General features: G+C 35.1%; 3 protein-coding genes across 6 annotated transcripts in view; 1 reads left to right on the top strand and 2 right to left on the bottom strand.

The window, feature by feature from the left end:
- Positions 1–423: 423 nt before the first annotated feature.
- Positions 424–4,065, bottom strand: LOC140057822 (peptidyl-prolyl cis-trans isomerase B-like). 3 transcript variants are annotated; one of them, XM_072103573.1, is made up of 4 exons: positions 3,913–4,065; positions 2,537–2,759; positions 1,764–1,883; positions 424–1,352 (listed from the first exon to the last, which is right to left on the bottom strand). In XM_072103573.1, exons 1-4 carry the CDS (start codon positions 3,982–3,984, stop codon positions 1,132–1,134), a joined length of 636 nt encoding a protein of 211 aa, XP_071959674.1. In that variant the 5' UTR covers positions 3,985–4,065; the 3' UTR covers positions 424–1,131. The 3 variants fall into 3 exon arrangements, with proteins under 3 accessions (XP_071959674.1, XP_071959673.1, XP_071959675.1); XM_072103572.1 differs by having other exon boundaries at positions 2,537–2,762; positions 3,913–4,062; XM_072103574.1 differs by lacking the exon at positions 3,913–4,065 and adding an exon at positions 3,896–3,908 and having other exon boundaries at positions 2,537–2,762.
- A 732-nt stretch (positions 4,066–4,797) lies between these two features.
- Positions 4,798–17,455, bottom strand: LOC140056840 (sialate O-acetylesterase-like). 2 transcript variants are annotated; one of them, XM_072102336.1, is made up of 10 exons: positions 17,364–17,455; positions 11,647–11,799; positions 10,823–11,007; positions 9,476–9,614; positions 8,751–8,964; positions 8,554–8,666; positions 8,307–8,437; positions 7,741–7,901; positions 7,402–7,594; positions 4,798–5,997 (listed from the first exon to the last, which is right to left on the bottom strand). In XM_072102336.1, exons 1-10 carry the CDS (start codon positions 17,446–17,448, stop codon positions 5,773–5,775), a joined length of 1,599 nt encoding a protein of 532 aa, XP_071958437.1. In that variant the 5' UTR covers positions 17,449–17,455; the 3' UTR covers positions 4,798–5,772. The 2 variants fall into 2 exon arrangements, with proteins under 2 accessions (XP_071958437.1, XP_071958438.1); XM_072102337.1 differs by having other exon boundaries at positions 4,799–5,997; positions 11,647–11,802; positions 17,370–17,373.
- Positions 17,456–18,387: 932 nt separating this feature from the next.
- The window catches only part of LOC140056953 (phosphatidylinositol glycan anchor biosynthesis class U protein-like), an 82,625-nt gene continuing 79,536 nt past the window's right edge, over positions 18,388–21,476 (top strand). The window contains exons 1-4 of the mRNA XM_072102485.1: positions 18,388–18,654; positions 19,346–19,410; positions 20,073–20,207; positions 20,917–21,020. Coding sequence (XP_071958586.1) covers positions 18,525–18,654; positions 19,346–19,410; positions 20,073–20,207; positions 20,917–21,020 — 434 coding nt within the window. The 5' untranslated portion in view covers positions 18,388–18,524. The remainder of the gene's footprint in view (positions 18,655–19,345; positions 19,411–20,072; positions 20,208–20,916; positions 21,021–21,476) is intronic.

Below are 21,476 nucleotides of genomic sequence, written 5' to 3'. Positions count from 1 at the left end.
TCTTGTTGTAATATATTTTATAAATAAAAAAAGATAAAAAAAAACTTTACACAATAAATAAATAAAACTGGTGCATACAAATTATTTTAAAAATAATAAAAACTCTAAAATCTAAACTAAAAATTATTTTTGTTTAACTTGAAGCATGTTGAAATAGTAGAGTTGTCTTCATATTTAGAAAAAAGAACTAAAAGTCTGGTGGAGCAGTGATTGGATTAATTGTAAAAAGTTAATTATAACGTCATCACCGAAGTTATCGTACAATCGTCACACTTCGGCAGTCGTCGTGCATTTTCGTCATCGTCATCACATTGTCACTCTTCGTTTTGACCAATACCTTAGTTGCCACTAAAATCTTGACGACCTCATCTTTTCTCATCATGACATAACGTATACGATATCATTATATGCTCAGACACAGTACTTTTTTCAGATATTTTATTAAACAAATTATTAAAAGCACGAATAAATAACTTAAGGCATGTCTTTCACACAACTTTTGCCTCGTATTTAATACTTTTAAAAAGATAAATTAAAATCATACAATCATAATACCGTTCACCGAAAATAATCTTAAATTAAAAAAAAGTTTGAAGCTTGGTAATAGTTAATTTGGATTTAACAAATGCATTGTTTTTGTATTACGAAGATACTTACACATACTAAAGAATGATTAATATTTTACGATGATTGATTTAAATCTATATAATTATTAGAAAAAGTTATAGCATGATTATAACATGGAGGTTTATTTTATACCTCTCCGTGATTATACATGGACATTAGGATGGGTGACGTTTAGGCTACACAAAGACAAGGAATATTTTGATTCAGAAATAAGTTTTTTTTTCAAAAATTAAATTGCTTTAATAGGCCTACTATTTTAATCAGCGACGCTGAAACATCAATTACATTATTCAATACAATTTCGTTTTTTTTTTGTATAAATGTTTAAACAATTCCAAAATGTTGACCAGGCTATTTCCCATTAAACATTTGGATAATCATTGAATTGACCATGATTTTTGTTTGTACATGTATTCATGAGAAAATGCAAATATTCTCCGTAGAAGCTTTTGGGGATTTGCATTTTATTCCAGCATTTTCTGTCTCCTCTCCTGTTCAACATTTTTATGATTTTTCGACGACAAATGGTTCGTCAACTTCTAAGACACCACAGTCTGAAACTAGCACGTCCTTGTACGGTTTATCACTTGAATCCGTTTTGATGTTTTCTATTTTTTTTACTAAATCCATTCCGTCAATGATCTTTCCAAAGACGACGTGCTTACCGTCTAACCAAGACGTCTTGACAGTCGTGATGAAGAATTGAGAACCGTTAGTGTTTGGACCTATAAGAATAAATGATTGATCGTCAATAGTATTCAGTTTTAGTTCTTAGGGTACGTTCACACGTACGGCGTAAGAATGGCGTGGCTTACGCAAGCGGTAAAAAAATCGCCATATCGCCATACGTGGTGAGCAGGTTTTTAGTTGTTTGTCCTGGTTACGTTCTGGAAAATTGACACGTCCTGGTCACGTCGAAACATCTGTTGATTATTTCCTCTTTATGATATACTCAGGACTGTGATTTGGGTAACATGTAAGCGAATACAGATAATGATTAGCTTTAGTAACCATGTCTAAATTATTCGACTGCAGTTACTGCAGTAAATATATCATGTTTGCTCTTTAAAGGGATGTTTTCTCGGGTAATGATTGGCGGCCAATTTGCAATGTGATTCTTCTCACACGGTACTTACCTGAATTTGCCATGCTGACCCATCCTGCTCCATAATGTTTTAAATCGAAATTTTCGTCAGCAAACTTATGGCCATATATACTCTTTCCTCCATATCCGTTTCCATGCGTAAAATCCCCACCTAAATTAACATAGTACATACATTAAACTGTAAAGAGTAACTATTTCACTTTTATAATCTTCATCGTTTTTATCAATTCTACCATTATTGCTATCATCGTCCGAGCATCATCATCGTCCGATCATCATCATCGTCCGAGCATCATCATCGTCCGATCATCATCATCGTCCGATCATCATCATCGTCCGCGCATCATCATCGTCCGATCATCATCATCGTCCGAGCATCATCATCGTCCGAGCATCATCATCGTCCGAGCATCATCATCGCCCCACCAAAGTCATAATTGTTATCACAATATATATTTATACAATAATATTCAACATATTCTCAACAACATTTCATCATCATAATCATCAACATTTTTCTCATTGTCAAGGCCATTATTCCTATCATCACATTATTCCTATCAACATGAACATGCTTTGTTATCAATATTGCTATTGCTATTATCATCATTGTTATCATCTCGTCATCTTGATCATTGTCACACCATCAACATATTATTAATCATGAATTACCCATTACCAAGGGCAATGTTGTCATCTCATCAACCTCCTATCATTAACAACCTCAACAAAAACAACTTCAATGTCAACAACAACAACAACAATATCAACAACATTGTTTTTTGTTATTAGGCCTATCTTTACCTTGAATCATGAAGTTTTTGATAATTCGATGGAATTTGCTGCCCTTATACCCCTCCTTTGCACCTCGTTTCGTTGCAAGTGCAGCAAAGTTCTCTACAGTTTTTGGAACAATTTCGCCAAACAAACCAATAACAACTCTGCCGATTTCATCACCGCCAACTGACATATCGAAGAACACCTTTTTGGTCACTAAGGTTTCGACATTTTCATCCGATGATTCGGCCTTCTGAATAGAAATAAGACATTTTAATAGAATAATTTATTAGATTATTATGATATGAAGGAAACTGGAAAACTTTTATCTTCTGAGGGTTGGGGATCCATAAAAAAACGTTCTGTGTGAGTCGAAAGCATCATGCAGTAACTCTCCTCACTCTAATTAATATAGTCATGGTATTTGGACGTCTATAACCACAGTTGTCTAGTTCTTTTTAATTCAATTCACATCTACTCCCATGGTGGTTCCCTCTCGAGGTAACACCTTATGTATAACAATATGGTAGTTTTCACGCTGTAGTATTATTCATGGATTTAATTGTCAACGCTTTGAACAGTTGGAAAAGTATTGATAGCTATTCCCAACCGATCGATTGGCCGGTTAACGATCGGGTACCTAGATCAATGATCTTACTATTCATAGCTGTCGGCAGGGCATGGGAAATAATAAATTTGTCGAGTATAGAGTGTAGGCCTACAGTAGTCGATAGATGGATATTGATTGGTGTTACCGAGTGACTTTTTGAATAGAATGATAAGCTGTAAATGCAAACTCCACAAATAAAAATTATTGAGATTTAGAATATAGCATAGGCATAATGAGGGATATGTTTGTTTATGCATCTTTGTCGTAGGCCTAATCTGTATTATCAATATTATTGATTAGATTTTATATATTTTGCCTTCAGTCTAAAATGTCATTTTTAGTAGAAGGGGACATGACAAACATTTGACTACCTCAATTGCATAATACATATTTTTATAGCATATATTTCTAATAATAGAATGTCTATTTTCAAATATGGGCCTATTTATCTTCATCTGTTTTTATAGAAAATTTAATATAGGCCCATATGTCTGTTATTCTTGTGTAATGTAAATACTGTAAAATGATGGTAGGCCTATGTAATATAAATAGTGTATGGCTACATTCCTATTACGCGGTTAATCAATGAGACACATTTCAAAGCCGGGTGGTAACTAACATACCTTTCAGTATAAATACACTAGTACAGTATATACATTGTGTCAATTCAATATACATGTGGATCACCCACCCAATGTTTATGTCAACTCGTTTATCAATTGCATTTGATACGTTGCGTTATCTAACATTATTAAAGCTAATGATAAAAAACACACCCAGATTATGTACTTACGGTGACAAAAGCTAGGCAGCAAAATGATATACTAAAAAGTACACGTAGTAAAGATGTATACGTTGAAGCCATGTTGTTTTTTCTTAGACTTCAGAAATGTAGTTGCATACTAAATGCTTACTTATGTCAGGAAGTCGTTTGCTTACAAAAACCGGTGCTTATGACCTACCACTCCAGGGATCAATGTAACTGGCCAATCAGAATGGACTGGTGCAGAGGGGTTTCCTAAAAGTTAAACGTGGCAGACTATATGAAAATTACGTAAAAGATATATCACGTGATTCGAACTTTTCTGCTTATTGATTGGACAGTTGAATAATATTAGTATCGACTTTTAAAATTGTTTCTAATTCATTAGTTTTATAGGAATTCTGAGGGTACGTTTTGAATCGTAACCCACCACTCCCCTCCCCATTTTTAAGTGTATACATTTTAGGGTGCCAAGTAGGAACAACAATATTTTCTCATACATGGTTAATTTAACTATTTGATCATTTAGTTTAATGTGGTCCATTGCTGGGTTAGAAAAGAAATCTTTATTTGCCTTTGCATTATATGATGAAATATACATACAAAATACATTTGCTTGTCTTTAATTTTAATACTGGAATAACATGTAGGCCTATACATAAAATTAAAGGAGTAAATATAGTATACCTACCTTGATTTACCTTGACCTTTAGACTATAAACCTGTTAAGGTTTGTGAGTCCCTCTTTGAACATCTTGGTTATATGGCTCGAACTTTAGGTTGTGGGTTTTCCAGTGTGTTTCAAGATGGGTTTTAACATTATTGATAGAGGATGCATTTACTACAGTATATGATATGGCAAACTATTCCAATCATTTACTGCAGATATTGAAAAGAATTTCTGTCTGTGTTTCGATTTACTATGAACTTTTTTAATTTTAAAATTGTGGCCTCCAGTTACAGTAGATGGTGCTAATTCAAAAAAGACACCCGGATTAACATTATCAATACAATAAATATTCTAAATGTTAGTAAAAAGGTTCATCTGGATCACTGTATATTATTTTAAGTAAATTTTCTTTTGGATGATCCAAAAGAAAATTTACTTAAAATCCCCAATGTTATTTGCATTGTTTGCTAAAGCCTGGTAAAGTACTGTATACGAAATGTAAATACCATATTGATAAAAGTCTATAATATATTTTCTATTTCATTCTTCAGCATACTAAACCGTTAACAAATTTAGAGAAAAAGTAGTTGCCACATAAAGAGAACCTCCATCTTTATTTACACTGGTTTTTTTTATTAGAAAATATATCAAATAATTATAGGAAACACAGATTAACTTTTTCTATATCTGAGAAGTATTACAAATTATTTCAGTACATTTAAATTACAGATAGATTGATAATGGTGGGTAGTCAATAATGCACCCCTTTCACCATAGCCTAGCAAAACATGCATGGGGCATCTCAACAACTGTGATTTGTATGGTGCGTGCAAACTCTGGAATGGTATAACTGTAACTTAAATATGAAACAAAATATTTAATATTTTGATTTTTAGTTTATATTCAACTTATTAAACTAGGTAGTTAGGTAAATCTATTAATACAGCTTCAAAATATTATTTAAGCCACCACCTATTTTATATATGTAACCAAATTCAAAACATTTTCTAGTTGATTTAAACTAAGCAAGTAGAACCACTATTAAGGGGACACACAATAGGGATGGAACTCTCTGAATAGGGGTTGGAATTGGTAGTGTATATTCCCATTTGTCCCATAAAGTGTCCCATTAATAAAAGGTGCCACAAAATAATGTTCAAATTCATAAACAAACAAAGTACCATAACAAATTATTTCTCTAGTTAGATCGGGAATGTTGTCTATTTGAGCGGCAAGATGAATGGCGCGCCAGGTAGTTTATTGTCAACGCTGTAGATGGAACAGTTTTTATATGTACATGGATACTCTCTCCATAGATACCGGAGTTGATTCGCAACTCCAGTAGTGCAGTTGTGTTTAAGCGTAATAAGAGATGCCGACTTCTGGCTGACAATCAATGACGGATACCATACGTCACAAAGTGCAGCGGTTGGACAACAGTTAATCTGAAATATAATCATATGTTAATATATGTAAATTATGTATACATTATACATTATTCATTAAAAAACATCCTTCTGTATATCAATTTGACCACCTATCAGTCAATAATTGGTTTACCTATTTTGAAATTGAAAACTGTCTACAAGATCAGTTTCTACACAAAATTATTTTGGTCTGGTTTTTTTAAAATTTATATAACATAATTCATAGATTTGTGAGAATGGTTTAGGTCTGGTTTACACTATGATGTTTTATTCATTACTAGCTTAACTGCAACATAATGGTTAGATCTGTGTGAGAACGGTTAAGTTCTGGTTTATTCATTACTAGGTTAACTGTACCATACTGGTTAGATCTGTGTGAGAATGGTTAAGGGTTGGTTTATTCATTACTAGGTTAACTGTAACATAATGGTTAGATCTGTGTGAGAATGGTTAAGTTCTGGTTTATTCATTACTAGGTTAACTATAACATAATGGTTAGATCTGTGTGAGAATGGTTAAGTTCTGGTTTATTCATTACTAGGTTAACTGTAACATAATGGTTAGATTTGTGTGAGAATGGTTAAGTTTTGGTTTATTCATTCTAGGTTAACTGTAACATACTGGTTAGATCTGTGTGAGAATGGTTAAGTTCTGGTTTATTCATTACTAGGTTAACTATAACATAATGGTTAGATCTGTGTGAGAATGGTTAAGTTCTGGTTTATTCATTACTAGGTTAACTGTAACATAATGGTTAGATTTGTGTGAGAATGGTTAAGTTTTGGTTTATTCATTCTAGGTTAACTGTAACATACTGGTTAGATCTGTGTGAGAATGGTTAAGTTTGGTTTATTCATTCTAGGTTAACTGTAACATAATGGTTAGATCTGTGTGAGAATGGTTAAGTTCTGGTTTATTCATTCTAGGTTAACTGTAACATAATGGTTAGATCTGTGTGAGAATGGTTAAGTTTTGGTTTATTCATTCTAGGTTAACTGTAACATAATGGTTAGATCTGTGTGAGAATGGTTAAGTTTTGGTTTATTCATTCTAGGTTAACTGTAACATAATGGTTAGATCTGTGTGAGAATTGTTTAACTGCTTTGTATTTGTTTTTTTTTTAGTATTAAACTAACCTCAGATGGTTAACTGTAACATAATGGTTAGATCTGTGTGAGAGTGGTTAAGTTTTGGTTTATTCATTACTAGGTTAACTGTACCATAATGGTTAGATCTGTGTGAGAATGGTTAAGTTCTGGTTTATTCATTACTAGGTTAACTGTACCATAATGGTTAGATCTGTGTGAGAATGGTTAAGTTCTGGTTTATTTATTACTAGGTTAACTGTAACATAATGGTTAGATCTGTGTGAGAATTGTTTAACTGCTTTATGTTTGCTTTTTTTTTTAGTATTAAACTAACCTCAAAGCCATCGTTATTGACAACAGCTACATTAGCTTTTCCATTATCATAGGCTATTGTAAGAGTGTCGTTTGTTAGAGCAAACTTGGTTGGAAATGGCCCTGAGCCAGTTACATAACTTTCTTGATATACGACCTCTCTGGCTGATAACGAAAGACGGTATCCCACTTCTTGTTTGTATCGTGGATGTATTCTGAGAAAAAACAAATAACTACACATTATGAAACAAGTTGGAAAAGTTAACCAGAGGCAGATAGAGTAGTTCCGCTGAAAGAGGACAACCTAATTAAGGAATCATTCATCTTAGAGGATATAGAATAAATTGAAAATGCATCTTACGGATCATATATGGAGGCGGGGTCAGGAAGGTCAATCGACACGGCCATAAACACGTTTTCCATTCTTGAATTTGGAACGTAGCCGAAGTCAGCAGTCTGATGCCATCGCAGAATTGGATAGTTGCCAATTAAACCTGGTTTAACACTGTTTGATGTGCACAACTAAAGAAAATCAAAGACTGAGGCGTTAAGAATTTAAAGTAATCAGTGGTTGTAATATAATAAAAATAAGAAACTGTGTTATTTTATTGGTTGACTACATATTACATGCCATGGATGGACTGTTTTGATCCATCGTCACGATTGGGTTACATTGCACATTCAAATTATTGGTCTCAATGAGTTTAAAAAAATATTTTTTCACTTTAAATCAACTACTATTCAGTTATTACAAATTCAATTCGCATACGTTCTGTTTAACGAAATAGACGACAGTGAAATTTTGGTAAATAATGCAAAACATTTAAACAAAATTAAAAACGGCTCCGTCACAGACAGAGATTTGAATGTAGCTTAAATGTGGGAATGGTTGTGTGTGATTATTGGAGAAAGTTTTGTTGCTTATACCTGTACAAAACCAAATGGAAATGTCTTGTCTGTTAGGCCACCTGTTCCTTCATACCATTTCTCTCTCCAATCATCTATCATAGCAGGGAATGTACAGTTGTAGCTGTTAGGCGAAGGAGTATTAGCCTCACCTTTAAAACAAAAATTGTTTCCATATTATTTCAGTGTTGGGATGGTAAATGGTTTCTATATACTGTAGTTGTACTGTTTTCTTTCATCAATATTTAAAAAAGGATGATACATGTACCTTGGTACCAGATGGCGCCTTTAATTGTCATATTGATAAGAGGATTTATCATAGCATTCCACAACACACTATGGCCACTAGGCCCACCAACCTCATGTTTTGTGAAGTCATAGCTGCAAGAGGTAGAATTGAGAGTGGTGTTTTAAAAAATGTAACATTTAAATTTCCCATAAAACGGTCATTATTCGTATACTAACCCTTCTTTGTTGACCTCATTCCATGCATATTTCTTTATCGTCATTTTACACTTAGCGAGAGCATCAGGTGATGACCAAGCCTCAACTGGTGTACCTCCCCAATTGGTGGATATCAGTCCAATTGGGTATTTTAGATGGTCATAAAGATCCCTTCCAAAGAACCAGCAAACAGCCGAGAAGTATGTGAACGTTGCGGTGTCCTTACCAAGTGTCTCTAAAATACAAGGTTTTAAAGCATTACTTGAATAGCGAGCACAAGATTGCGCAATGGTAAGAAATGGACCGTGTACATAAAAATTTAAAACCTGTTGAAGCTGTCTTATTACTCTCATTCATTATAAGTAGTTAGGCTTGGTATACAATTGGTATGCAAATCACTCTAAGTTGTTGATGACTATTTTCTGTGTAGAATGGGATATTGGACTCAACTTGTTGTACAGCAAAGACCCCAACATTGGGATATTCATACTCTGACCTACATACCTCGAGTTGGCTTTGACCATGGTTGGTAGACTGCTTTAAAATCATAGAATGGGATATTGGACTCAACTTGTTGTACAGCAAAGACCCCAACATTGGGATATTCATACTCTGACCTACATACCTCGAGTTGGCTTTGACCATGGTTGGTAGACTGCTTTAAAATCATAGAATGGGATATTGGACTCAACTTGTTGTACAGCAAAGACCCCAACATTGGGATATTCATACTCTGACCTACATACCTGGAGTTGGCTGTGACCATGGTTGGTAGACTGCTTTAAGATCATAGAATGGGATACTGGACTCAACTTGTTGTACAGCAAAGACCCTAACATTCGGGTATTCATATGATTTTAGTAGTTCTTCAGTTCCATTGAATGCCTAAAGAAATCACATAATACAAGAGAGTTCAGTGGCCCTGTTTCTGCTGCCAATCCCAAATATACCGTATAAATATACCGTATAAATATACCGTATATATACCGTATATGAAATTCGTGCACCGTTTCCGCTGCACATACTTCGTGGGTGGGCTGTAAAAAAAGTTGGCTTTCATATACCCAAAATGCATTTTGTGAGACGGAAGTATGGATTGACCTAGAGTCTCGTGTAGTGAGGTTACATGACAAAAACAAAACAATTATGGTTTCTCAAAACGTCTTAGCATTGCTTTCTATTTTAAATCTAATGATCAGAAGTGGCAACGAATTTACATCGCACAAACAATCTAGAAATGTAGAATGGGCATTGACTACATTTATGCAAAGAAGACGACGGCGTTTGCAGATAACTTTGGCGTTATTAAGTCTACCACAAATTCTGCTTTTATTTTGTTTGAGATACTTTTGTAAATCTCGGTATCTCTTCTGTTGCCATGTAGTCTCCCCCCAACCTTCGCTTCTCCCCACAATTGAATTGCAAAAATAGTTATTTCTTCAGTCCACAGTGATATTTTGATCTGTTGCTTGCTTATTATACACGCGTGTGTCAATGCAGCAGAAAAACCCAAACAAACGCGTCACGCTCTGTTAGTTTTTGACCTCATGTCATGGGCCGGGTCACATCTACGGTATATTTTGAGTGCAGCAGAAACGGGGTACGAAATATACGGTATATTTTGGAATATACCGTATAATATCCACAAACGATGGGGATATTTATGCGGTATATATACCGCATATATATACGGTATATTTTTTATGAGACCCATTTCTGCTGCCAAAAAATATACCGTATATAAAATATACCGTATATATACGGTATATTTTTGGCAGCAGAAACGGGGCCAGTGTTGAATTGTGACATAAAATGCTGATGCTGTAATAAACAATGTTTAACCTTGGCAACCCAACATATTATTTATCAGTGGTTAAGCAGAACGAGCATCACTTTCTTGTGTAAATTCTTTTGATTAATGATAATATACAATGCCTCAAATTTGCATAAATTTAAATGGGCTTACAGTATTATTATGTTGTTTTAAATTTAGAAATTTTAAACCCACGCTACCCTTTAAATATTTTCAGTCTGTCAATCTGTCAGTTACTCTACTGAATTCAACATCTTACTTGGTATATAATATACAGTACCTGCTTAACTTCAAATGCCATGTTACTCTGTCCACTGCAAACCCAAACATCACCGAAAAGAACGTCATTCAACTCAATGACCTCATGTATTCCATTACTCAGTGAGGATATCGTGATTGTGAATGGACCACTAGGTGGGACAGGGTCAAGGGTCACCTTCCATACAGCATCAGCACTAAAAGAAGCTAGAGATTACAAAAATGGAAAGTTTCAATACAACACATAAATACTTGAGTCTTGACGACAGACAAAGTAATAAACATACACATAAGCTCTTATTATGGATGGCAAAGTATTAAATGTTTACAGTATCTTCTAGGTCTACTTTGGTTCATGTGCAGTCAATATGTGTATTATGACCATTTCACATTGTCTAGCTCTGGAGTTTACAGGGGCACCATCCCTGGTGCTTTGCACGGTGTCTTCCTAAGCTCCCCATCCCCAGTGTAGTTTTGCTAGGCAATTTGGATGCATTATTGAACAAGAAGAAATATGTTCCCACTACCTCCCATAATTTATTTATTGGGTGTAAATGGATACTATGACCTTGACACCCTCCCCCCACCTCACACCTCCCTATCTCTTTTTTTTCCAGTTGCCTTTTAGCATAGATCATCACTAATTAAGGTTCCACAGGCCATCTATCATGGCATTCATATTCACAGGTGTCTATACTTCAAGTCCAATGGCGTACATCTACCAATGCCAATGATGTTGCTATTCAAAAATAAAATTACTGTAACACACAGAGCACTGTAAAATTAATCAATTATGGTTTATAATTTCGTTTGCATTCTTTTTACAGAACTGTACATGGAACTTACTGCTTGTGGCTACGGCGCTAAACACTTTTCCTTTCAGTGTGACCTCAATTTGAGCACCTTTGTTGGCATAACCCCAAATATTGGCCTGCTCAGGGGCCATCTGTAACACCATGTGATCATTATAATAAGACGCTAACCTGAAAGTTGTTGATCCTAAAATTAAAAATGATGGTCATTAATAAAATAGATAAAAAATCAAAGTGCGCATGATCAATCATTACCAAAGTGCTAAATCACAATGCAACAATTTGTCATTCAGGTCAAAGGTTAAAAATTATTGCATTTATCGGATAATTATCTGATTTGAATGATATATTGGTTAATTTTTTTAAAGAGTGAAATTGGTTACTTTTTTCTCAAGTGAAATCGGTTAAACCCCATATAGACTGGCAGCCCAGAGACATTTGGTTAGAAGAGCTAGGTACCAATATCTGACTATTTGAGTGTGTTGGGGGTCACTTGAAGTCAATGAAAATGGGAGTCTGCCGGGTACCCCCTGCTGCGTCTAGACCGGAGGGACCCTGAAACGTGCTAAAAAATCGGCCCAGGTTAGATGAGAGAGATACCACCTAATTTTACCACCATGGGATGCCCATTGGCATCCTTATACCAGTATCACAAACGACAGACTTTTTCTCTGCTGCAAAAGGCCCGCCAGACCCCCTGAGGGAGGGCCTAAAATGGGGTTAGCATAGATGAGTGAGGTACCACTCAAAATTAATTCCAAATGAACAAGTTGTGTTCATACAATACTAAATGGATAACAACAAACTAATTGTCTGCTGCACCGCAAGTGCCAGACACCCTAAAGTTAGACTAGAGGCCCCCTTCCCCCAACTAGCCCAGCTTAGATATTGTAGATACCACCAGCAACCAATGTTATACTGTATGATTTAGCACATTGTAAGCAATCACCAAATGACCTATTACAAACTATCTGTACACTGCCTTGGCCCTGGCAGACCCCTCTAAAGTTCGACTAGAGACTCCATTCCCCCAACTGGCCTAGCTTAGATATTGTAGTTACCACCAGCAACCAATGTTATATGATTTAGCACATTGTAAGAAATACCAAATGACCTTATTACAGACTATCTGTACACTGCCTTGGCCCTGGCAGACCCCTCTAAAGTTAGACTAGAGACCCCCCCTTTCCCCAACTATTCCAGCTTAGATATTGTAGATACCACCAGCAGCAAAAAAAAAAACACCCAAAACAACATGTTTAATTGAATAAAGTTTAACTTTAATCGAACTAACACAAAACAATTGAAACTCTTGGACATATTTTAAGAGAAAGCTTAGTAATCACCCTAATCAAATTCAGGATTGTAGTAACTTAATCTAAAGTGGTTTGATTAATTAATAGTGGGTAATTTTAAATGCTGTATATTATAATCTTAATCCTGTATTCATATTTATATATATATATTTATATGGATGCGTTGAGGCTGCAAACGTGCTCAATTTGAATCAAGAGCGAATATATATTTTTATAAAGTAGATGGAACACGGACGTCTATTACACGGTGTTTGACGTTAAACGATCTTCAGATAGACTGAACAATACCGTATCTCAATCGAAAAAAATATATAAAAAAAAATATTATAAATATATATAATTTTTATTTTTTTTTATGTACTTTATTTATGTAGATATGTAGTACTGTATCTATTAAAAAAGGTATTTGAACAAAATTAGAGATCTCAATGAGATCCAAATTGGCAATTGCTGCAAAATCTTCACTGAGTTTGACGTTGAAATTCACTCTAGAACTAAGAAGTTGAAAAGAGAACTTCCTGCATCCTAGTTTCAAAACAAACTCAGGATTATCGCCAATGACTGTCGTAAACAATCAACGGTAATGGCCCGAAGGGAACATCACAAATTTGGCCTACCTGCAGACTTGGTCATTTCAACACAAATGACTCTACCTTCGGATGACTTCAGGGCTTTTGGGAAACCCTGCAGAAGGTTCGTTGGGACTTATAACAAGAATCAGAGCAACACCTCTGATTCAGTTGTTGAAATTAATTGTCGACTTTCCGAAGGAGAGAAAAAACTTCTTTCCCGAGGACTTAAATTCTGCCCAAAACCAAGGCAGGTCGGCGCACAACAACTATCTTTGGATATAGAGTCTTTCTCTAGAAGATTACGATTACGTGAATATTTTGCTGATTCAGACAGCAGCACCACGCAAAACAAAGGCAACGTTAACAAATTTAAACCAAAAAGTTCCTGGAATCCACCTAAAAATCGTTGTACAAAACTACGTCCCGAGTCCAGATAAACGTCACAATCTCTCAAAACAAGAGAGGCAGGCCATTGCCAAATTGCGTCAGCTATCATCATTAAACCCGCTGATAAAGGTTCTGCCACTGTTGCTATGGACATCAAATTTTATTAAGAGGAATCCTTCAGACAGCTTCATTATATATCGTAAACTCACAACGGAACCCACCCCGGAAATTGCGGATAAGGTGGCCAAATCTGTTTCTGTGATGGTAAAAAAACACTCCATCGATCCTAAGATTTACAGTTACCAAATCCACTAGTAGCGTTGATTTTTTGGACACTATAGTGACCATAGAAAATGGTACTCTCAAAACTGACCTATTCCGTAAACCCACTGATAAAAATATGTACCTGCTCCCTAGCAGTTGTCATCCCCAACACTGTACTAAAAACATACCGAACAGTAAAGCATTACGTATCAGACGTATCTGTTCTTCACATTTAGATTTTCAGAATCGTACCGAAGAACTAACCGGACATTTCCGGAATAGAAATTACAAGAAGGAATACATCGAAACTACTATAAAGAAAGCAAAAGATATTCCTCGATGTCAAACACTGACGTACAAACCACGTCAGCAAAGTTCGACCAGAGTGCCATTGGTCACAACCTATCACCCTAGGTTGCCTCCATTACGGGCTATTAATTTATTGAGAAACATATGCCCATTCTACAGTCTACAGAACGTCTCAGAACTGTTTTTCCGGAACCACCCATTATTGCATTTCGTAGACCTCCCAACCTTCGTGATATATTAGTCAGATCCAAATTTAAGAGTGAAATTAACTCTCATGACAGTCAAAATTTGGGCAGTCACCTTTGCGGCAAATCTTGAAAAACTTGTTCATTGGTTGATTCTACTGAAAAATTTATGAGTAACCAAACTGGCCGCATTTTTCGGATAAGACAATCAATTAATTGTCTAACCAAAGACTTCATTTATCTCATCATAGAGATATTATAGTGATAATATCTCTATGATCTCTTATACTGTAATATTTGTGGCAAACAGTACGTCGGAGAAACAAAAAACACTCTCCGTATGAGAATGACACAATACAGATCAGCTATCAAAACATTAAAGCTTGATCAACCTGTAGCCGAACATTTTAATTCAGCTGGTCACTCGATTGCAAATTTCAGAGTTATTGCAATATTCCATGTGTCAAATGGAGCGAAAAAACTCGCAAAGACAAGGAAAACCACTGGGAATTACAACTTAAAACCACAAAACCTTTTGTACTTAACATTAGAAACATACTCCCAGGTTGGTAAAATTATTCCATTGTCTACCAAAATTTAAGTTTCAATATTAACCACCATTTAAGCTGTTTTTTAGTTTCATTCCAAAATTGTTTATACAGTACTCTATCTCTACCAAGCTACCTTCTTTGTTTTCTACTCTTATTCAGACTCCACCCTGTCTCCTTTTGTTGCATTTCTTTTATTCCTGTCCACCCAGGCAGCACTTGCCAGTTCTTATCCTTCACTTGCAATGATGAAGGGCTAGTGTTGCCCGAAAGCTCTGCTAACGTTTCTGGCTGTTTTAGTTTATCATTTTGATTTAGCTTTTCACTTTTTTTTTTGTATCTCCATTGAGATTCAGCCACTGATACCCACAGCATTGTCATTTTGTATCTCCATTGAGATTCAGCCACTGATACCCACAGCATTGTCATTTTTTCAGTTATTTGCCTTTGGATTATATATATAAATATAAAAAGGATTAAGATTATAATATACAGCATTTAAAATTAACAACTATTAATTAATCAAATCACTTTAGATTAAGTTACTACAATCCTGAATTTGATTAAGGTGATTACTAAAGCTTTCTCTTAAAATAGGTCGCAAGAGGTACAGACGAATGTATCTTTGACATTCAAAGGCAAGGAATTCCAGATCCTCACAATTCTAGCAGGAATGGTAAATTTTTCCGAATCCGTACTTGTTTATATTTGGCTTATATAAGTTTGAAGTGAAACGCTTAAACTATTTTTCCCTTTAAAATGGTAATGGTCATTTTATTGTCATTGATGTGATATATTTTCAATTGTTTTGTGTTAGTTCGATTAAAGTTAAACTTTATTCAATTAAACATGGTGTTTTTTTTTCTGCTGGTGGTATCTACAATATCTAAGCTAGGCCATACTTGGGGTAAATGGGGTCTTTAGTCGAACTTTAGAGGGGTCTGCCAGGGCCAAGGCAGTGTACAGATAGTCTGTAATAGGTCATTTGGTATTGCTTACAATGTGCTAAATCATATAACATTAGTTGCTGGTGGTATCTACAATATCTAAGCTGGGATAGTTGGGGAAAGGGGGGGTCTCTAGTCGAACTTTAGAGGGGTCTGCCAGGGCCAAGGCAGTGTACAGATAGTCTGTAATAGGTCATTTGGTATTGCTTACAATGTGCTAAATCATATAACATTGGTTGCTGGTGGTATCTACAATATCTAAGCTGGGCTAGTTGGGGGAAGGGGGATCTCTAGTCTAACTTTAGGGTGTCTGGCACTTGCGGTGCAGCAGACAATTAGTCTGTTGTTATCCATTTAGTATTGTATGAACACAACTTGTTCATTTGGCATTAATTTTGAGTGGTACCTCACTCATCTATGCTAACCCCATTTTAGGCCCTCCCTCGGGGGGTCTGGCAGGCCTTTTGCAGCAGAGAAAAAGTCTGTCGTTTGTGATACTTGTATAAGGATGCCAATGGGCATCCCATGGTGGTAAAATTAGGTGGTATCTCTCTCATCTAACCTGGGCCGATTTTTTAGCACGTTTCGGGGGTCTAGACGCAGCAGAGGGTACCCGGCAGACTCCCATTTTCATTGACTTCAAGTGACCCCCAACACACTTAAATAGTCAGATATTGGTACCTAGCCTAGCTCATCTAACCAAATGTCTCTGGGCTGCCGGTCTAATATAACTTTATCAGTTAATTATCGGTTAATTTTTTGCTACGGAAAATAATTTATTTGTTAGGATCAATGGAAACAAAGGATTTGAGTCGCAATAAATTTGAGGCGGGGCCAATTTCAAACCAATCACAATTCGTATAAGGACAACCAATACACAAAAATTCCTCCATCCCTCCTTCATGATACAGTGTGAACCTCTTAGTTTAGAAGCCTACTTTCTACGTTAGATCATAATAATACTTATTAATATTATATCGTCTGTATTAATTACACCATAGAGATATTATATGGAACAGAAAGCTAGGGCTACTAGGCCTAGCTAGTAGGGCTAGGGCTAGGGCTAGGCCTAGCCTAGCTAGCAAGGCTAGGCCTAGGGCCTAGCCTACTAGACTCCCTACCTAGTGCAAAAAAAAAGGAAAGTACTTTATTATTTAATATTGTTTTTCAAATAGGCCTAGATATTGTCTTTTAACATATACATAAATTCGCGTTATACCTACCTCCTACAACTGATTGGGCGGATTCTAACAAAAAATAAACTGTAACAAAACACGTGAAAAACAATAGTAAAGTTAATCCAGACATAATTAGCTGTGTCTGCACGGTTCGTTTGTTTTTAACTGGGAAATCACCTGACTTATCAAGAATGTCACGTGATAATGGTTGTCACTGGATGGGGTTATTGATACAATCGCCTTACTTGTCAGCATTCCAGTCTAACGACACGGCTGAGGTCTAGGAAGCTGTGAAATGAAATTAGGCCTACATTTTGATGCTGATGGTTTATTTGTTATCATAAATATATTATAAATGATTAGAAATTGTAAGAACTGCAAAAAGATCGCATTTTATTTCATCATTCAGTAAGAGTTTAAAAATGTAACTTTAGAGTTCAAATATAAACAGAAAATTGTTTTAGAAAAAAAATAATTTAAGTAAATATTTTTCCTTTCTAAGCTGTATTATATATCTATTTTGCCTTACCTCTGTACACGATTAATGATTTAAAACCAGGGGTGAGATGATACAGAGTATTCATGGTTTACTCCAAGTTTTCCTATGGAGTTATACAAATAGGCCTATATAATTTTGGAACTCCATGGTTTCCTCTTCTTTCCTGCATGTTAATTTTGCTGACATAAGAAAAAAATGTTATGTTATGTAAACTGTTGTTGGAAATAAATAAACATTTTATATTACAATACAAACGTAAATACAATCATAAAAAATGTGTTTCATACAAAGGAGTTTTTATATGATCTTGTCACAGGGGCTTTCCGTGTAAATAATTAATTTGATCAGTAGTACGTTTGCCGTACCAATAGCCATATTTTTTTCAGGAATGTTTGATACAGAATTTAAACACGAAAGTTGTACTAACATGCGAGGCATGGTTTTATAATTAAAATTTAGGCCTAAACTATCAAATCAAGTGTTGATAACATTTCTTCTGATTTCAACACCCATATTTTTCTAGAAATTTGCTATTGTGAATGACTGGTACTGTTTATCATCATCAACAAACATTAAGGAAGGAACAACAAGAAAGTCAGGCCTCTTCTTGATCGAGTGAAATTCGTTGAACCTCTGTCGGTCGGTCGGTAGTGTGAGCGCTGATTGTGAAACTTGTACAGCAGTCCGGCCTAGCTTATCATTCTGTGATGGCTGCTCCGGTATTATTTAGTGTTATTCTGGCAATATTACTGCGTTTTATCTGTTTTAGAACATACTTGTCAAGTATTCTAGCAGATAGAATTGAAGTAGTGACTCCTTTGACGTCATGGACAAGAAGTAAACAATTCATATTAAATTAATAAAGATGTTTTTTTTCTCAATTCATTATATTAGGCGTTTATTATTATTAGCCTAGGCTCTAATCCAGATTACTTGCTGATTGATAGGTTTTGTTTAATTTTGTTCGTGATTAAAATCTCCACTAACTATGTACAGTTTTATTATATTATCATCTTTATAATCACCATTGGTTTGATTAGTTTAGAGTGTATATCGACCACTTTTGGGTATGTACATAGAGATATTATAGTTCACTATAATATCTCTATTGTACCGTATGTAACATCCAAATTCATGGTGCGCCAAAAAAGGCCAAATGTGTGGCATGTTTGGTCATTTAGAGTGAAGTTGAGTTACAGCTCAAAACATACTTTCTAAAAAACATCGCATTATTCAACTTTTTGTAATAATGTAGGGAATAAAGTGAGTAATTATGAAATTAAAGAATGAATTTTGGCGTTTTATAACCAGTGGCAAAAATAATTGGATTTTAAGTTTGATTTCAGTTTTTTTCATCCCAGACATTAAACTGTGTGGTGCTTTTTTACAGCCAGTTAATTTTAATATTTAAATTAAAGTAACTAGGAAAACTGAAAAAATGATTTTTACTTTATATAGAAAAGAAATTCATTGTATGCAATCTTATAATGATAAGTAATTTTGTTTGGTGATATTTTCTCTATTGTAGTTATTGAGGGAATCACTCTAATGGAGCAAGGTATTTCACCATATGTAGGAGCTATTTTTCATGAGGTAAAGTATATTTATTATTCTGAAATAAAATGATCAATTCAATATTAGCCATAGTCATTTCCATACATGTCAAGTGTACCACGCATCTGGCGTGAGCCTTGACCTTTTTGATCCAATCTCAAGCTTTCGTGCCACGCATCCAAAGTCTCACTTTTCACCAATCTCATTAAAAAAGATTTTACCTGAAAACTACAAAAATCTGTTTTTTATCATGCCTATATCATAGGCCACAACAACGTAGAAATCATATGAATTAGGGTCAGACCAGAAATATATTGGCCCTAGATGTTTCTGAAAAAGATTATTTATTTGTTGCGATTAGCAAAATTGAGAAATCTCAAGCAAGGATCAACCTCAAGCTTGACATATACATTTTCGATAAAATAGATCTGCTTCCAAACACTTGCATTAACTGTTCAACAGACAAAAGTGGCTATCTACACGGCATACCATGCTTCCCAATGTAAAGGTTTATAACGGCACGTGTTCCTAGTTCTAAAGGTACACAATCAACATTCAATTACATGCCGATAGTCTCATCCTTGCAAAACTCTATCTACCTTGTCTAACTCTATAATTTTTATGTTTCTTGATTTGAATAACATTACATTTAATTTATTGATCAATTATTAATTAATTAAATAATTGTTTTTCTCTTTCAGACGCCTCTCTGTTTGCATCTGTTTAAGTATCTGTATAGTATCACACCTTTGATTATTCCAACCATCTTCATCGCTCTTGATTTGTTAATCGGAATCATTCTTTACAGCGCCGCACAGAATGGTATTAAGTACATGGTGAGCATAAAATAGTGAGCAAGGCAAAAAGACAAAAAACATGTTAAATTAAAAGAAAAAGTCAGAACACAAAAGTTTATAACAAAATAGAACCATTTATGATGTTCCTTGATTTAGAGTACACTTTCTTGTTTAAAAAAAAGAAACCTCTTTTTTGGAACAGTTGTAGTTATTTTGTTGGCTATTCTAGTAAAAATGTATTAGACAGAGGAACAATGTTGGCACAGATATTTTAGAAGTGAAAACTCATCGGTCTTATAAAATCGGCGACTGAACTGAATGAAACAAAAAGATCAAGTTTACGATTGCTTATGTCAACATGGCACTAATTGTAACTGGTTGTGGATACCAGTACCATAAAATTAACATGATTTGAGAAAGTTGATAGAGGAACTAGTGCCAAAGGCTGGTCACCGTTACCCATATGCGACACCATGTAAAGTTATGTCAATTAAAAACAACGCAACGCAACTCAACTCAAATTTGTAATCTATGTTACTTTGAGTTATAGTAAGTTGAGATCAGTTACACAGAGCACTAAAGTCGACCAGTTCGACCTTGACAACCCAATTTCACCTGTTGAGGTCAGTTACACAGAGCACTTAAGTCGACCAGTTCAGTTGAGTTCCCTGACAACCAAATGTCACCTTTATCTTTCCATTGCACCATCTAATTCTATGTCTTAGTAACATATTCCATTGACTTTCAGCTTAGGCGGCAAAAGAGGGAGGAAGTCAGATATGCCAAAGGCGTTGAAGCACTGCATTTGGATCAGTCTGCCTTCACAGAAATACCAAAACTTGTTTTGTACATGTAAGTCAACAACATTAAACTAATTTTCACCTCATAAAGGTATAGTACCCTCCTACAGAAAAAGCACTTACAGAGAAGGAAATCTATACTATCAGTTTAAAGGCCAATTTATACAGATGAGCCGTAACGGCAAGCGGAAAACTGCGTAGCTTGTCCCATGTAGAATCTGTATCTATCCTGGGCGAAAAACCGCCTGTCCTCTTCACGTTGTGGTCTAAGGAATAACATAGAGTCTATATTTGTATTACAGTTACTGCTCGTCTGTGTAAATTGGTGTGTAGAGAGAATGTGTTGCTATTGCACGCATTCATGTCCATGAGGTACGAAAATGGAATGGTCCCATTAAACAAAATCTTGGATGGGTTCATTCAAATTCATAAGAATGCAACATAGACATTTTAGACAAGACTGAGAAAATGTCCCGAACTGTTTGAATGTATTTTAAGAGAGATGAGA

The sequence above is a fragment of the Antedon mediterranea genome, chromosome 8, assembly GCF_964355755.1.
Source record: "Antedon mediterranea chromosome 8, ecAntMedi1.1, whole genome shotgun sequence".
Classification (NCBI taxonomy): domain Eukaryota; kingdom Metazoa; phylum Echinodermata; class Crinoidea; order Comatulida; family Antedonidae; genus Antedon; species Antedon mediterranea.
The sequence above is the reverse complement of the archived record's forward strand: the minus strand, read 5'-3'. Positions and strand labels throughout refer to the sequence as shown.

Bases quoted from the DNA above. Each gene is read 5' to 3' on its own strand.
- LOC140056840 (XM_072102336.1), bottom strand. From the start codon at position 17,448: ATGTCTGGATTAACTTTACTATTGTTTTTCACGTGTTTTGTTACAGTT. The intron at 11,008-11,646 runs GTAAGTTCCATG...TGTAATCTCTAG, and splicing joins TAGCGCCGTAGCCACAAGCA to CTTCTTTTAGTGCTGATGCT. The intron at 7,595-7,740 runs GTAAGATGCATT...GTTTTTTCTCAG, and splicing joins CCCGCCTCCATATATGATCC to AATACATCCACGATACAAAC.
- LOC140057822 (XM_072103572.1), bottom strand. From the start codon at position 3,984: ATGGCTTCAACGTATACATCTTTACTACGTGTACTTTTTAGTATATCA. The intron at 2,763-3,912 runs GTAAGTACATAA...ATTTCTATTCAG, and splicing joins GCTGCCTAGCTTTTGTCACC to AAGGCCGAATCATCGGATGA. The intron at 1,353-1,763 runs GTAAGTACCGTG...TTATTCTTATAG, and splicing joins GGTCAGCATGGCAAATTCAG to GTCCAAACACTAACGGTTCT.